General features: G+C 33.4%; 1 protein-coding gene across 1 annotated transcript in view; it reads right to left on the bottom strand.

Moving 5' to 3' along the window:
* Nucleotides 1-19141, bottom strand: part of LOC127712766 (mitogen-activated protein kinase 1-like) — an 85016-nt gene that overhangs the window by 8692 nt on the left and 57183 nt on the right. The window contains exon 9 of the mRNA XM_052219386.1: nucleotides 2680-2912. Coding sequence (XP_052075346.1) covers nucleotides 2680-2912 — 233 coding nt within the window. The remainder of the gene's footprint in view (nucleotides 1-2679; nucleotides 2913-19141) is intronic.

The following is a 19141-nucleotide window of genomic DNA, read 5'->3' as shown; positions in this document are numbered from 1 at the left end:
TCTTTTATTTAAATAACAACAAGCTGTCAAACAATTATCCCTTCAATAAGTTATATTGAAGCCATAAATCATTCACTGATTACAGGTTTGTTACCTTTGATGAGGTGTCCTTAGCTTATCTTTATCAATAGAATTAATGATGCATAACAATGTACATAAAGGTAATCCGGTAAACGAGGTCAAACATGTAAGCGTGTATGGAACAACATCCTATTTAATTACGCTTTATAGATATTATTTTAAATGAGCATTCAGTTTTAAAAGTATCCTGATATTTAAAAGTTATTCTTCAAATAAGGATATTTATAAATGAATAAGTATGATATATATTATTTTATTTAACACTGTACATCGTGTTAAATACTGGGGTACTCTCAAGGGGAAAATTTACTAAAATATATAGGAAAAACCAATGGACAAATTTCAGTCAATAAATGATTTAACTAAGTTAAATGGTGCCGTGATCACTTCTAAATTATATCAAGAGAACAATGCCTGCTCCGAATTTATTCAGACAATTTCCGATGTTATAGAGAAAGAGGTGATGTCCGACGTAAAGTTAAGTCCCGCCGTGGGAATTATGATCGACTAAGGTGTAGTCTAGGTATTGACGCTTTAGATCAACTTATGAGGATAAGCTTAGTAGGTGTAGATGTTAAAAACTTTGACCCTGTTCCTGCTATCCGCAAATGGCAATCCGTTCGTAACCGCCATGTTTATCAGAACAATGCATTTAGCAAGCTCATGAATGTAAAATCTTTAATTAGACTAAATGAACTCTAATCTTGTGCTGTGATCTGTGCTTCTTTTCAATGTGCTCATTGTAATATTTATTGCGTGTGTTTGTCAGCATTGTGCTCTTCTGACATTTTATTGTTGTTATATGCTTACATAAAATATCATGTTGTTATTCATTAAATTATTTATCAACTGAGTATGTTTTTATTTATTCCTTATTTTCTAAATCAGGTTGGGAAATTGTACAAAGAAAAATGTTATCACTGTTCAGTAGATTTTACACGGTTTAAAACAATATCCTTCATCGGGCCTCCTCAATGTTATCTATAAATACCGCATCAGTTGTAAAAGTCACGTGGTCAGGTAATCAATACACAAAAAGAAAAGTATCACGTGTATTGATGATCAAGTTGTACTGCAATTAAAGCCAACATCAACAGTTTCAAATAAGATGGCCTTAATTTACAAAGTGTTAAGTACTCACAGAGAGAAGATAGATTATATAAACAGAAACAAAAACATGAGAACAGTCAGGTACTGAAGCTGATTGATGCAATGATGGTTACTGTATTACGATACACAGAAAAATGACACAATACCGAGGATAATATTTTATTTATTTTTAGAATGAAGAAAACAAAACAGTTATAAATAATTTTATTGCATATAACACTACTAATTATTTAGACACATATATCAATTTATGCATCCTCTCAGTTACATTTAAGTATCCAGCTGATCATTGACCGTCAAAAATATTTCTTTGAAAAATGTCCGGCTGTCGTCAGGAAATTTTGGAAGCCCTGCCGTGGACAATAAAAAATTACACTTGACAAATTCAATTTAAACAAAAATGTAGACTTACTTCCACAACTTATTAGGCTGTATTACTTTATGAAATAGAAACCAATGATCAACACGTGAAAAACAAAAATACTTAAGTCAAAACATCATTGTTCATGACGACAAGTATTAAAAAAAAAACAGAAATAGATCAATAACCAAAACAAAAAAATAAGTATGTGATCCCAGGTCTCATAAACATTGCTTTATCTTTGTCCATTGATCTGGGATCGTCGATTAGGTTTTATCCGGCATCACACAGAAGTGTTATTTTAATTTTTCATGATTGAAATTTAGGATGGAGATCACTGTAATTCATTGCAACCAATGTAATAAATACCTGATAAAAACACCTTGACAGGGTCATCAAGACAAACAGAATGAAAATAACAATGATGAGTCGAGGAAAAAAAATGGAAAACGCAGGCAAGGAGAATTCTAGACGTTGTGGCCTAAAAAATTGAACCTGGCTCTCTATTTAAGAAACTTCTGAAAATAAGATTTTTGCACAATTTTTAGGAAACACTCACAACTTGCTGATCAAAGTCTTACTCATTTGTTGGCAAATTAATAGATAGAAGGGACAATTTGGAGGCCCATCAATGTTCTGCAAAACACCAAGCTTGTCAGATGCAAGAAAACAGTAAAATTAAACAGGTGTCTGGGGGAATGGACAAAACATTAATTGCCTTCTAGATGTTTTTTTGTTTTTGGGTTTCTGTCTCAATGATGTTAACTCCTTTTATTTATACACATAAAAAAATATCACAAACATCATTTATATCATTGTATATTGTGATACAAAACAGTTTTAAGAATCATAGAAGCTTACAGCAAAATACTTGAATATTTATTGGGAAATTCAGGGCAAGTAACTTTTTTTTTTACATTTTAACTTGCCCACAGACAAATGTTCACAACAAGTATTTCCACACCCCTGGTTTAGATCATGCATGCAGTTTTTCAAGAAATTGGTGGGAATATGATTTCCTCAAAAAGATTCAATGGAAAAAATTTGTAGATATAAAATGTTCATCTATCCAGATTCTCCCACCTGTTAATCTATTATCTACAATGTGCCACTTTTAATATTTTTACCTAGCTTTCTATTCCCATTTTCTTTTTCAGATCAAGTGTTTCTTGGAATATGAGTTCCTTTAATCGTTCTTTGGGTAGATCATCTAATTCCATTTCAAATGTGAAAGGTTCTTCTGCGACAGGTTCGTCTGCAGGATCATAATATTGTTCCAGATATGGATGTTCCAATGATTGTTCCACCGTGATCCTCTTGTGTGGATTGAAACATAACATTTTCTCTAACAGATCTAAAGCTGAAAAAGAAAGATACACACTAACATTAATGACTTGATAAGCATAAGCACACTAACATTAATCATTGACTTGATAAGCATAAACACACTAACATTAATGACTTGATAAGCATAAACACACTAACATTAATGACTTGATAAGCATAAACACACTAACATTAATGACTTGATAAGCATAAACACACTAACATTAATGACTTGATAAGCATAAACACACTAACATTAATGACTTGATAAGCATAATTATAACTATCAACATCTTATCTGCTTATGGAAAATCTCATGTTTTTTTTTATTCCTTTGTTGTTTCAGAATCGTAAAAACTATGTGTTATTTCACTAATTGTATCTCAAAATGAAAGTAACATTGCTTCAATTGTTTGGGGTGTTTTTAAGCAATCACAACATTTGATTTAATGCTTTAAAAAAATTTGTAAGGGTTCCGCGGAACCCAGTGTCTCGCCTACTTTTGCTGTTATCTATGTTTTCGGTGTGATAGGGGAATGCACATAATAGATTTACAGTTAATGAAATAAAACTTTTGAAATGTATGAAAAAGTTATGTTTGTAAAAATGTATACAGTATGGAATCAAATCTATAGATTTATAAAAGAGTTGAAACATAAATTGATTGAATGAACAAATGATAAAGAAGATAATTTTTACATTGTTTGATGATTTATCCCTTAATTCAGACAACGACTGAATGTAGGATCGCTGTCAACAAAAATGGGGAAAAAATTATTAAAACTTTTCCTCTAGATACTATCTTTTGATTGTAAGAAGCTTCTGTCCAAGTTTGGTAAAAATCCAGGATGGTTTAAGAATCTAATAAATGTTTTAATAAAATGCTCCGCTGGGGCGCAGCTTGATACGACCGCAGAGGTCGAACCCTGAACAGTTGGGGCAAGTATGGACACAACATTCAAGCTTGATACAGCACTGAATTTGGATTGTAATTAAATATTTGACACAGCATAGGTTTCTGACACAGAATAAATGTGGTCTAAGAACTTAAAAATTTTTAATTTATCTATTCAAACCATATCATTATTATTTGCTTTTACATATAAATCAGAAATAACCAATTTAAAATGGAAAATTTTAAAGAAAAAAAGGAAAAAAAAATCCCCCCCCCAAAATTTTTTGAACCCCCTTATGATTCATCACCCCAAAACTCAATCCCAGCCTTCCCTTTGTGGTATGGTACCTTGCAGTACACATACATGTGATGGACTGTGAGTTTTGGAGATTAGGACTCAGATCAGGATGTTTTTAATCGACATAAATTCTGTCGTAAATGTAACCGTGTGCTGTAGAAATTGTCTGTTAAAGTGTGTTTTCTTCAACTTTCCATCCGAATGTATTATGTTTATAGTACCTTTGTACTTATAAATTTTCTCTATCTTTTTAAACTTTCAACTTGTTCAATCTAACATTCTTCTTTTTCAGTATGTTCTTTTAAATTTTTAGGTCATATCTTTTTAACCATTATTCATTGCAATCAGAACATTTGCTTATCTATCTGCAAGTAGATCTTTTATTTTTATCTTTATGCAAGTAGATTTTTAATGCATGATAAGTAACACATTCAAACTGAAATCATGGGTCATAGTTATTATATAAATTTCAATTTAAGCCTTGAAAGGAAGTATAGAACCCTCAAATAATTTTCAAATTATTATTTTTTTATTTGTCCTAAATCATTTAATTACCATCCTTTTGTGATTATTTGTTCAATTTATATTTTATTTATATTCTTTTAAAAATTTACATTATTTAAAGGAAAGTAACTTAAAATAGGATAAATCAAGGGAAGTAACCCAACATTCATTTTAAATAAACCAATTTTTTTTTACACAACGGCAGTTAGCCTGAGTTAAAATCGTTTATTACCAGTATGTTTGACACCCAAGGTGACAAGTGAGGCCATATAATTATGCATGTTAATTGATTTACAGGTAAAATATAACTTCAGTAATGTCAGTTACACCAGATATGTTGGGCTGAAATTTTTCATTCATGAAATATTTCATACACGGGATTTTTTTTTCTTCAACGGGAGGTCGGGAGGAGACCCCTGAAAACGGGATTATTGTACTCCCGTCAGGAGGTTCACATGTATGAACTGTACAATTTCAGAGAGATCCATACACTTGAACACAAGTTATTGTCTGGAAACAAGAAAAATGCTTGTTTTTTGGCCCCAAATTCATGAACATTTAGGGCAATTACCCCCAAACTCAAACCCAGCTTTGCCTTTGTGATATGGAACCTTGCAGTACAATTTCATAAAGATCCATACACTTACACACAAGTTATTGTCCTGAAACTAGAAAAATGCTTGTTTTTTTGCCCCTTTATGGCCCCTTATTCCTCAAATTTCTAGGGAATTACCCCCAAAATCAATCCCAGGCTTCCCTTTGTGGTTTGGTACCTTGCAGTACAATTTCAGAGTGATCCATACACTTGAACACAAGTTATTGTCTGGAAACTAGAAAAATGCTTATTTTTGGCCCCTTTTTCCTAAACGTTGTGGGCAATTACCCCCAAAATCAATTCCAGCTTTCCCTTTGTGATATGGAACCTTGTAGTACAATTTCATAAAGATCCGTACACTTACACACAAGTTATTGTCATGAAACTAGAAAAATGCTTGTTTTTTGCCCCTTTTTGGCCCCTAATTCCTAAAATTTGGAGGCAATTACCCCCAAAAATCAATCCCAGCATTCCCTTTGTGATATGGAACCTTATGGTACAATGTCAGAGAGATCCATACACTTACACACAAGTTATTGTCATGAAACTAGAAAAATGCTTGTTTTTTGCCCCTTTTTTGCCCCTAATTCCTAAAATTTGGAGGCAATTACCCCCAAAAATCAATCCCAGCATTCCCTTTGTGATATGGAACCTTATGGTACAATGTCAGAGAGATCCATACCAGGGCTTCCAAAATTTCCTGACGACAGCCGGACATTTTTCAAAGAAATATTTTTGACGGTCAATGATCAGCTGGATACTTAAATGTAACTGAGAGGATGCATAAATTGATATATGTGTCTAAATAATTAGTAGTGTTATATGCAATAAAATTATTTATAACTGTTTGGTTTTCTTCATTCTAAAAATAAATAAAATATTATCCTCGGTATTGTGTCATTTTTCTGTGTATCGTAATACAGTAACCATCATTGCATCAATCAGCTTCAGGACCTGACTGTTCTCATGTTTTTGTTTCTGTTTATATAATCTATCTTCTCTCTGTGAGTACTTAACACTTTGTAAATTAAGGCCATCTTATTTGAAACTGTTGATGTTGGCTTTAATTGCAGTACAACTTGATCACCAATACACGTGATTCTTTTCTTTTTGTGTATTGATTACCTGACCACGTGACTTTTACAACTCATGCGGTATTTATAGATAACATTGAGGAGGCCCAATGAAGGATATTGTTTTAAACCGTGTAAAATCTACTGAACAGTGATAACATTTTTCTTTGTACAATTTCCCAACCTGATTTAGAAAATAAGGAATAAATAAAAACATACTCAGTTGATAAATAATTTAATGAATAACATTACTTTAAATAGGCAATTATATGTGCAGTAATTGACACGGCGGTACCAGAAGACAAGTTCAAAAGTTTTGTAAAACTAATTTTCAGTTCACCAGCTTTGAGGTATGATAAGTACAAAATTAAATGTTTTTGCGTAGCCAGATCAGTTGACTCGTCGATCATAATTCCCACGGCGGGACTTAACTTTACGTCGGACATCACCTCTTTCTCTATAACATCGGAAATTGTCTGAATAAATTCGGAGCAGGCATTGTTCCCTTGATATAATTAAGAAGTGATCACGGCACCATTTAACTTAGTTAAATCATTTATTGACTGAAATTTGTCCATTGGTAAGTTTTCTTTAGCAATAAAGTAAGCATTACGGAACAAGGTGCACATTGCGTTGTCAGTCTTTTCATGAACTTTCTCAAATACTGATACAATTGGATTACTTTTGGAAGCTGTCTCTAATTTAAGAGCTTGAATGTGGTCATTGCTATTAGCGTGCTCTACAACGGCTCACTTTCGAAAATTTGTCGAACCAGGCTTTACAAAGTTATTTTTAAGTTTTGTTTTTGACACTGAAATCGTCACGTTTACGTTTGCCCATGATGGCAGATTTGTAAAGTTCAATTTGAGACAAAGTCTTTATAACAGTCGGAGATTGTCATGATTGGATATTATTCTTTATGATTTTAATTATAGTTTTTAATATGAAAACAAGAATAGAGAACGTCCCCCTTATTTATTGGACAACTCAGCTTGGTTATACCCAAGCGAAGCTATTCTCGGTGTGTTTCCTATATATTTTAGTAAATTTTCCCCTTGAGAGTACCCCAGTATTTAACACGATGTACAGTGTTAAATAAAATAATATATATCATACTTATTCATTTATAAATATCCTTATTTGAAGAATAACTTTTAAATATCAGGATACTTTTTTAAACTGAATGCTCATTTAAAATAATATCTATGAAGCGTAATTAAATAGGATGTTGTTCCATACACGCTTACATGTTTGACCTCGTTTACCTGATTACCTTTATGTACATTGTTATGCATCATTAATTCTATTGATAAAGACAAGCTAAGGACACCTCATCAAAGGTAACAAACCTGTAATCAGTGAATGATTTATGGCTTCAATATAACTTATTGAAGGGATAATTGTTTGACAGCTTGTTGTTATTTAAATAAAAGAAAACGTGTTTTTTCTACTTTTTATTGATGTACACAAGCTAAAGACCAAGCCGTACATTTATGTACCCAGAGGATTAGACTAACTGAGACACTTCAAAGTATCTGAAATATGCTGCTTCTGTTTTATTAAACCCAATTATGACCGAAATATCTTTGTGAAATAGATTGCCACAATTATAAACTAAAATGCCCAAACGGACATGCCCCAAACGGACATTTTTATCGATCGATAGTTGGTAAAAATTGAAATGACCGTTTCATGAAAATGCCTTGAATAACAAAATGTGGCACACCAATTCTATTTGACCGTTTGAGGCTGAGAGCAGCCGGTCTTTTTATGAAAGTTTCGGTCAAGTCCGGAATATATGACCGTTTTGGAAGCCCTGATCCATACACTAACACACAAGTTATGTCTGGAAGTTACAAAAATGCTTATTTTTGGCCCCTTTTTGGCCCCTAATTCCTTAACTGTTGGTACCATAACCCACAAAATCAATCCCCACCTTCCTTTTGTGGTATTGAACCTTATGGTAAAATTTCATAGAGATCCATTCACTTAAACTAAAGTTAGAGTGCGAAAACCAATGTGTCTTCGGACGACGAAGCCGGACGACGACGACGACGACGACGCCAACGTCATACCAATATACGACCACAAAATTTTTTTGCCGTCGTATAAAAACTTTAACTGCAGACTTGTACTGTATGAAATGTTAACTGGAAGAAAAACTAAGTCCATTTATAAGTAAAATACGGAAAAAAACGGAATTTTTTTTTTACAAAATTTAATTCTGGATACTATCTTATGATCATAAACAAGCTTCTGTCCAAGTTTGGTACAAATCCAGGATAGTTTAAGAAAGTTATTAAAATTTTAATAACTTTTAACCACAGAGTGAATGTAATGTTAACCGGCAGAAAAACGAAGTCCATTTATAAGTAAAATATGGAAAAACTGGAATTTTTTTTTACAAAATTTACTTCTGGATACTATCTTATGATCATAAACAAGCCTCTGTCCAAGTTTGGTAGAAATCCAGGATAGTTTAAGAAAGTTATTAAAATTTCAAAAACTTTAGCCACAGAGTGAATATTTGTGGACGCCGCCGACAGAATGTAGGATCGCTATTCTTTTTTTCGACAAAAATGTTACCAAGATTGCTTCAGATTCAGAAAAGACAAATCCAATAAAACACAATGTCAAGTCATTAGGCTCTGATATCAGTGGAAGGCTCCATATTTTTTTCACTAAAATTCGAGAAATGTTTCTGTGAAGACCAGCAGCTCTTTTCACAAAAAAAATTAAGAGTAAAAATACTAGTAAGTCATACACATTTCAGTATAACTTACGATCAATTTAAATCGTAAGTTTTTTTGTGAAAAGAGTCGCTGACTCTTGACAGAAACTTATGGATGTACTTAGGTCAGGTTTAGGAATTTTTGTCAGATGTTCGGACTCCTTGGTTTTTTTCCCTACAATACAAGGTAAAATGATTTGCCCCAGAACACCCATTTTTCTTTTCATATAGGACTTCAATAGCTCATGAAATGTCATTTACCAAAATTTAAGCAGATTCTAGATTTCTTTTTTTTCGATTTGAGACCCAAATAATACCAACATTACCAATGTAAATATAAAGTAAAAGTATGAGTCAGCCTTTTCCCACCAGTTTTTAAACATTAAAAACTTGTAAGGGTCCGCGGAACCCAGTGTCTCGCCTACTTTTGCTGTTAATCGCAGGCTCAACAAAAATGAGGAAAAAAATTAATAAAAATATTCCTCTCTATACTATCTTTTGATTGTAAGTAGCTTCTGTCCAAGTTTGGTAAAAATCCAGGATAGTTTATGAATCTAATAAAAAACTTAAACTGCAGACTGTATGTAATGTTAACTGGAAGAAAAACTAAGTCAATTTATAAGTAAAATACGGAAAAAATGGAACAAAATTTTAACAAAATTTCCTTCTAGATACTAGCTTTTAATCATAAACAAGCTTCTGTCCAAGTTTGGTATAAATCCAAGATAGTTTAAGAAAGTTGTATAAATTTTAAAAACTTTAACCACAGAGTGAATGTAATGTTGGTTGGCAGAAAAATAAGTCCATTTATAAGTAAAATACGGAAAAAATAGAATTTTTTTTTTACAAAATTTACTTTTGGATATTATCTTATGATCATAAACAAGCTTCTGTCCAAGTTTGGTACAAATCCAGGATAGTTTAAGAAAGTTATTAAAATTTCAAAAACTTTAACCACAGAGTGAATATTTGTGGATGCCGCCAGCGATGACGACGCCGACGGAATGTAGGATCGCTATGTCTCGCTTTTTCGACAAAAGTTGAAGGCTCAACAAAAAGACGCTCTATAACCTATCAATAGTTTTAGCTTATTTTGTTATCTCTCTGAAGGTACAAGAAAATGGGACACCATGCCCTACTATGCACTATCAAGTTTACATGTTCAGCGAAATATGAAATATGGGTCAAAACCCTAGTTTTGCATATATATTAAACAGTTCACTTCATGTTGAACATGTGTTCTAAGTTTCACTTCCATGTGGCTGCAAATTATCTTAAACCAGCACTTTAACCTGATACAGTAAGGAAGCACATACTGGAAAACAGAATGCCTCTTGATCATCATAGGTGGGCTATGAATATCTCTCAATTTCTTGTCTTCACAATCAACCAATTACAAAAAAAACAAGAGTGCACACGCTGAAATGTCTCGCCTTCTTTACTAATCATTGATATTATGTTGATAGTCCTAAATATAAAGCTTTATTACAACTGTCACATAAACTTAACATTAACCAAGTAACCTTAACATTGACCAATAAACCATGAAAATGAGGTCAAGGTCAGATGAACCATGCTAGGCAGGCATGTACAGCTAACAATTCTTCCATACAACAAATATAGTTGACCTATTGCTTATAGTTTAAGAAAAACAGACCAAAACACAAAAACTTAACACTGAGCAATGAACCTTGAAAATGAGGTCAAGGTCAGATGACACCTGCCTGCTAGACATGTACACCTTACAATCATTCCATACACCAAATATAGTAGACCTATGGCATACAGTATAGGAAAAACAGACCAAAACACAAAAACTTAACTATAACCACTGAACCATGAAAATGAGGTCAAGGTCAGATGACACCTGCCAGTTGGACATGTACACCTTACAGTCCTTCCATACACCAAATATACTAGACCTATTGCTTATAGTATCTGAGATATGGACTTGACCATCAAAACTTAAACTTGTTCACTGATCCATGAAATGAGGTCAAGGTCAAGTGAAAACTGTCTGACGGGCATGAGGACCTTGCAAGGTACGCACATACCAAATATAGTTGAACTATTGCATATAGTATTAGAAAAAAAGACCAAAACACAAAAACTTAACACTGAGCAATGAACCTTGAAAATGAGGTCAAGGTCAGATGACACCTGCCCGCTAGACATGTACACCTTACAATCATTCCATACACCAAATATAGTAGACCTATGGCATACAGTATAAGAAAAACAGACCAAAACACAAAAACTTAACTATAACCACTGAACCATGAAAATGAGGTCAAGGTCAGATGACACCTGCCAGTTGGACATGTACACCTTACAGTCCTTCCATACACCGAATATACTAGACCTATTGCTTATAGTATCTGAGATATGGACTTGACCACCAAAACTTAACCTTGTTCACTGATCCATGAAATGAGGTCGAGGTCAAGTGAAAACTGTCTGACAGGCATGAGGACCTTGCAAGGTACGCACATACCAAATATAGTTATCCTATTACTTATAATAAGAGAGAATCTAACATTACAAAAAATCTTAACTTTTTTTTCAAGTAGTCACTGAACCATGAAAATGAGGTCAAGGACATTGGACATATGACTGACGGAAACTTCGTAACATGAGGCATCCATATACAAAGTATGAAGCATCCAGACCTTCCACCTTCTAAAATATAAAGCTTTTAAGAAGTTAGCTAACGCCGCCGCCGCCAGATCACTATCCCTATGTCGAGCTTTCTGCGACAAAAGTCGCAGGCTCGACAAAAATGCCAGTAAAAATGTACCTAATAGGGCCAGTTACAAGATTCTAAGAACAGGAGTAGCAAGCCTTAAAAAAAATGAAAATTCCGTGAAATCCTGATTTTTGTTTTAACCAAAAACTTTGAAAGTCCTTTTCCTTAATAAATAAATAGTATGATGCATTATGACCCGGTTTTGGCCTAAGAAAATAAGTTTTTGAGAACTATTTCAAATTTGCACTTAGTGTTTGGAAATGCAAACTAGAGCCTCTGAAGAGCCTGTGTCGCTCACCTGTATCTACTGTGATTTTGGTATTCATGTAAAATAAGGTTAAAATCATAATAAATAGTATTAGATACCCCAATAATGATTGAGACCAAGTTTAGTTTAATTTAGCCCAGTAGTTAAATTAAAAGCAGGTCATACCATTGTAGTCTTACAATAGTTACTGAAGACCCCTTATCATTATCTAAATTAGTTTTCAAGTTGTGACCATTTGAAATTGTTTTTTTTTACAATTTTCCCATAGACTTCTATAGTAAACCCCTATGTTCTATTTTCAGCCATGTCGGCCATCTTGGTTAATGGGCAGGGTCATTGGATACATTTTTTAAACTAGTTACCCTTAGGATGATTTTGGCCAAGTTTGGTGTAATTTGGCCCAGTAGTGTCAGAGGAGAAGATTTTTGTAAAAGATTACAATAAACTGCTTCGCTGAGCGCAGCTGGATACGCCCGCAGAGGTCTAACCCTGAACAGTTGGGGCAAAAATGGACACAATATTCAAGCTTGATACAGGTCTGAATTTGGATTGTAATTAAATATTTGACATACATCTATTATAGGTTTCTGAATATATGTAGTCAAAGAACTTGAAGTTGGTTATATGAATTGAATTTATATTCAATTAAAGATTTCTTGCTGTTGTGCAATACACTGTGCTGTTGCACAATACTTAGTAAATCTGTTGTCAGACTATAAACAAATAAAATTTATAAAATTCTAAAGGGAGCTTACATCAATAGATATAAACAGTTCACCAAAGTTTCATACGAATTGCTGAAAGCATTTTTGAGTTTTTGTCTGAAAACTGGAAAATCCCCCCTTTTTTAATGAATAAACCCCATAATTCGGAAATGTAAAATCTAAAATTTATAAAATTCTAAAGGGAGCTTACATCAATAGATATCAACAATTCATCAAAGTTTCATGAGAACTGCTGAAAGCATTTTTGAGTTATGGTCCAATAACTGGAAAATCCCCCTTTTTTTATTATGAATAAAACCCCATAACTCAGAAACGTAAAATCTAAAATTTATAAAAATCCAAAGGGAGCTCATGTCAATAGATATAAACAATTAACCAAAATTTCTTGCAAGTTGGTGAAAGCATTCTTGAGTTATGGTCCAAAAACTGGAAAACCCCCCTTTTTTTTATGAATAAAACCCCATAACTCGGAAACGTAAAATCTAAAATTTATAAAAATCCAAAGGGAGCTCATGTCAATAGATATAAACAATTAACCAAAATTTCTTGCAAGTTGGTGAAAGCATTCTTGAGTTATTGTCCGAAAACTGGAAAATCCCCCTTTTTTTAATGAATAAAACCCCATAACTCGGAAACGAAAAATCTAAAATTTATAAAAAACGAAAGGGAGCTCACGTCAATAGATATAAACAATTCACTAAAGTTTAAAGCAAATTGGTTAAAGCGTTTTTGAGTTAATGTCCGACATGTTGACGACGGACGGACGGACAGACGGACGGACAGACAGACGGACGGACGTACAACGGTATACCATAATACGTCCCGTAAACGGGCGTATAAAAATTATCAAAAAATTGTGAAAAATTGACTTTAAAGGGCAATAACTCCCTTATGGAGTCAATTGACAATTTTGGTCATGTTTACTTATTTGTAGATCTTACTTTGCTGAACAATTGTGCTGTCTACAGTTTATCTTTATCTATTATAATATTCAAGATAATAACCAAATACTGCAAAATTTCCTTAAAATTACCAATTCAGGGGCAACAACCCAACAGCAGGTCGTCTGATGCGTCTGAAATTTCAGGGCAGATAGATTTTGACCAGATGAACATTTTACCCCTGTCAGATCTGCTCTAAATGCGTTAGTTTCAGAGATATAAGCCAAAAACTGCATTTGACCCCCCTGTTCTATTTTTAGCCATGGTGGCCATCTTGGTTGATGGACAGGGTCATCCGATACATTTTCTAAACTAGATACCCTGAGGATGATTTAGGCCAAGTTTGATTTAATTTGGCCCAGTAGTTTCAGAGGAGAAGATTTTTGTAAAAGATTACAAAAATTATCAAAAAATTGTGAAAAATTGACTTTAAAGGGCAATAACTCCTTATGGGGTCAATTGACAATTTTGGTCATGTTAACTTATTTGTAGATCTTACTTTGCTGAACAATTTTGCTGTTTACAGTTTATCTTTATCTGGTGTAATATTCAAAATAATAATCAATAAATTGCTTCGCTGAGCGCAGCTGTATACGACCGCAGATGTCCAACCCTGAAAAGTTGGGGCCAAATAGACACAATATTCATGCTTGACACAGGTCTGAATTTGGATTGTAATTAAATTTTTGACACATAATAGGTTTCTAACACAGAATAACTGTAGTCAAAGAACTTCAAATTGGTTATATGATTTGAATTTATATTCAATTTTTTGCTTTGGTGCAATACAGGGCTTCCAAAATTATTTTTAGCCAGCCGGACATTTTATATATTATCCCGATTTTAATCCCTTAAGACTAAATAAACAAAAGGCAATTATGGTATTCAGTTGCTGAGTTGGCCATCCCAATGATTGACAATAAAAAATAAAATGCTCCGCAGGGCGCAGCTTGATACGACCGCAGAGGTCGAACCCTGAACAGTTGGGGCAAGTATGGACACAACATTCAAGCTTGATACAGCTCTGAATTTGGATTGTGATTAAATATTTGACACAGCATAGGTTTCTGACACAGAATGAATGTGGTCTAAGAACTTAAAAATTTTAAATTGGACATTCACCTATTATGGTCCAATATCCAAAATCTAAATACATGGTTAGATTCAGCATATCAAAGAACCCCAAGAATTCAATTTTTGATGAAATCAAACAAAGTTTAATTTGGGACCCTTTTGATCTCAATGTGGACAAAAATGATAACAGGGCCCATAATCAAAAATCTAAATACATGGTTAGATTCAGCATATCAAAGAACCCCATATATTCAATTTTTGTTGATATCAAACAAATTTTAATTTTGGACCCCGATATGGACCAACTTGAAAACTGGGCCCATAATCAAAAATCTAAATACATGTTTAGATTCAGCATATCAAAGAACCCTAAAAATTCAATTTTTGTTAAAATCAAACTAAGTTTAATTTTGGACCCTTTGGACCTTTATGTAGACCAATTTGAAAACGGAACCAAAAATTAAGAATCTAAATACACGGTCAGATTCGGCATATCAAAGAACCCCAATAATTCAATTTTTGATGAAATCAAACAAAGTTAAATTTTGGACCCTTTGGACTTCAATGTGGACCAATTTTAAAACGGGGCCCAAAATCCAAAAACTTAATACACAGTTAGATTCAGCATATTACAGAACCCCATATATTCAATTTTTGTTGAAATCAAACAAAGTTTAATTTTGGACCCCGATTTGGACCAACTTGAAAACTGGGCCCATAATCAAAAATCTAAATACATGGTTAGATTCAGCATATCAAAGAACCCCATATATTCAATTTTTGTTGAAATCAAACAAAGTTTAATTTTGGACCCCGATTTGGACCAACTTGAAAACTGGGCCCATAATCAAAAATCTAAATACATGGTTAGATTCAGCATATCAAAGAACCCCATATATTCAATTTTTGATGAAATCAAACAAAGTTTAATTTTGGACCCTTTTGATCTCAATGTGGACAAAGTTGATAACGGGGCCCAACAATCAAAAATCTAAATACATGGTTAGATTCAGCATATCAAAGAACCCCATATATTCAATTTTTGTTGAAATCAAACAAAGTTTAATTTTGGACCCCGATTTGGACCAACTTGAAAACTGGGCCCATAATCAAAAATCTAAATACATGGTTAGATTCAGCATATCAAAGAACCCCATATATTCAATTTTAGTTGAAATCAAACAAAGTTTAATTTTGGACCCCGATTTGGACCAACTTGAAAACTGGGCCCATAATCAAAAATCTAAATACATGGTTAGATTCAGCATATCAAAGAACCCCATATATTCAATTTTTGTTGAAATCAAACTAAGTTTAATTTTGGACCCTTTGGACCTTTATGTAGACCAATTTGAAAACAGAACCAAAAATTAAGAATCTAAATACACGGTTAGATTCGGCATATCAAAGAACCCCAATAATTCAATTTTTGATGAAATCAAACAAAGTTAAATTTTGGACCCTTTGGACCTCAATGTGGACCAATTTAAAAACGGGGCCCAAAATCCAAAAACTTAATACACGGTTAGATTCAGCATATTAAAGAACCCCAAGAATTCAAGAATAAATCACCATTGAAATTGATCAAGAAATAAGCAATTTATACGAAGTATCTTCTTTTGCACAATACTGTGCAATTGATTATTTCTTGCTATTGCGCAATACTGTACAATTGACAATTTCTTGCTATTGCGCAATATTGTGCTATTGGATATTTCTTGCTATTGCGCAATACTGTGCAATTGAAGATTTCTTGCTATTGCGCAATACTGTGCAATTGAAGATTTCTTGCTATTGCGCAATACTGTGCAATTGAAGATTTCTTGCTATTGTGCAATACTGTGCAATTGAAAATTTCTTGCTATTGCACAATACTTATTATATAATAATTTACACATCCTGTTTGGTGTGTATCTCCTACCATATCATTATTATTTGCTTTTAAATATAAATCAGAAATAACCAACTTAAAATGGAAAATTTTAAAACAAAAAAAAAAGGAAAAAAAGAAAAAAAAAAATCCCCCCCCAAAATTTTTTGAACCCCCTTATGAATCATCACCCCCAAACTCAATCTCAGCCTTCCATTTGTGGTATGGTACCTTGCAGTACAATTTCAGAGAGATCCATACACTTGAACACAAGTTATTGTCTGGAAACTAGAAAAATGCTTATTTTTGGCCCCTTTTTGGCCCCCAATTCCTAAACGTTTCGGGCAATTACCCCCAAACTCAATTCCAGCTTTCCCTTTGTGATATGGAACCTTGTAGTACAATTTCAGAAATATCCAAACACTTACACACAAGTTATTGTCATGAAACTAGAAAAATGCTTGTTTTTTGCCCCTTTTTTGGCCCCTAATTCCTAACATTTTGAGGCAATTACCCCCAAAATCAATTACAGCCTTCCCTTTGTGATATGGAACCTTGTGGTACAATGTCAGAGAGATCCATACACTTACACACAAGTTATTGTCTGGAAGTTACAAAAATGCTTATTGTTGGCCCCTTTTTGGCCCCTAATTCCTTAACTGTTGGTACCATAACCCCCAAAATCAATCCCAACCTTCCTTTCATGGTATTGAACCTTATGGTAAAATTTCATGGAGATCCATTCACTTAAACTAAAGTTAGAGTGCGAAAACCAATGTGTCTTCGGACGACGCCAGACGACGCCGGACGACGACGACGACGACGACGACGACGACGACGACGACGCCAACGTCATACCAATATACGACCAAAAAATTTTCAATTTTTGCGGTCGTATAAAAACGATATTAAACTTTCTTTGAGTCAAATTCGAAGTTCTGACGTAAACAGTTACCGTATAAACTCGCTTAATAGTCGATCCTACTATAAGTCGGGGGCCCTTTTCAGCTCCAAATTCTAAGGATTTAGTCTTGACCCTCGTATAAGTCGGACAAAATTTGGGCATTTTTTTTTCAGCTGACAGTAACTGAACGCCGGTAGAACCAATGCAAATCCAGGAATAATATTCATTTCTGCATTAATGTTTGGTTTGAATTTAGTTGATGCTCATCATGATAATTTATATTGCTGTTAATAATAAAGATGTATTCATTTCTCTTGTTTTGTTCACTGTTCAAATGTTAGATTAGCCATGTGTTGTTTACGTAATGCATCAATGATTTTGTAGGGTATGACTAACAACCTATTGTTTGAGAAAAGCAAATATAAACCAATATGAACCTGAAAAATTTAAAGTCAATCAACACTTGATGAAAATATTTTTCACAGCATACATACCGGTAACTCAGTGTTAAATGAGCATGTACACTTCATAATTCTTATTATATTGTGATGATTAAAGGATTAAAAAAATTAAGTGAAGCTTATCAATATATTAAAATAACTAACTCCAACTCATTAGTGTCATCTGTTTACCTATCACTGATAGTTTTCACACCTTTAGTAAATACAACTCTTTGTCTCTTAATTGGGGTTATCAATGGATTATATTGGCTTGTCAATCAATTTTGTAATTTTTGTTTACCTGAGACACTTTAATGAATAATATTTTGATTTTGGGAATGAATCTTAAAATTATTTTTTTATTATTATATGATTTATGAGCATTGGATTGATATCATGATATCACAATAATGACACAATAACTTCGCTGAAAACATCCTTTCACATATTTGGTACATTGTTATCTCCTTTTCATTTTTGGTTCTTGGCTCTTCTTTTGGGTTTATAGGAAAACCATATGACCATGAAAATCAATACACAAACCGGAAACAGTAGAATTTCAACACGAATTTGCAGAAAATGTTTACCAAAGAACAAATAAAACACAAAGACAGTATTGTAGTCATTTATTTTCAACAAAAACTTTTTATTTATTGATCTATGTAGGTTTGGCAATCAAAAACGTAGTTTTGACCAGGAAATTCACTCCTGACCACTTTTCTCAAGCTTGGATTTTTCCTCTGGTCGCTAGATCTCGTCTATTAGTCGGTCCCCCTCTCTGGATTATGAATTTTACTCCCAATTTTCCGACTAATAAGCGAGTAGGAACGGTAAATTGGCATTGCATCATTCGAAGTGTGCAACATCAGCGTACTAATATCTGCCTTAGACTCTTTATATGTGGAAAATAACGTTGTCAAAAACTTTACATTCGTTAAAATCTTATACCGGATGTTATCTTGACAATGGTAAAACATGGGCCAGAGACGGATACGTAAATTCCGTGTACGTTTGCAAAGCATGAAGAATGAGTGTACAAAGCTCTTTCTACGTTATTTCTTCAAGAAAATATTCGAAATAAACGTGAGATAAAGAAATACATGACAATTAAAGCATTTTTTGAAGAAATCAGGATGCATAATTAAATTTCACACCTGCGCACATGCGCACACGTGTACTAGTTCAAACAGAGACATGTC

The sequence above is a fragment of the Mytilus californianus genome, unplaced genomic scaffold (genome assembly GCF_021869535.1).
Source record: "Mytilus californianus isolate M0D057914Y unplaced genomic scaffold, xbMytCali1.0.p SCAF_8, whole genome shotgun sequence".
In the NCBI taxonomy this organism is placed as follows: Eukaryota; Metazoa; Mollusca; class Bivalvia; order Mytilida; family Mytilidae; genus Mytilus; species Mytilus californianus.
This window is presented reverse-complemented; position numbering and strand designations above follow the sequence as displayed.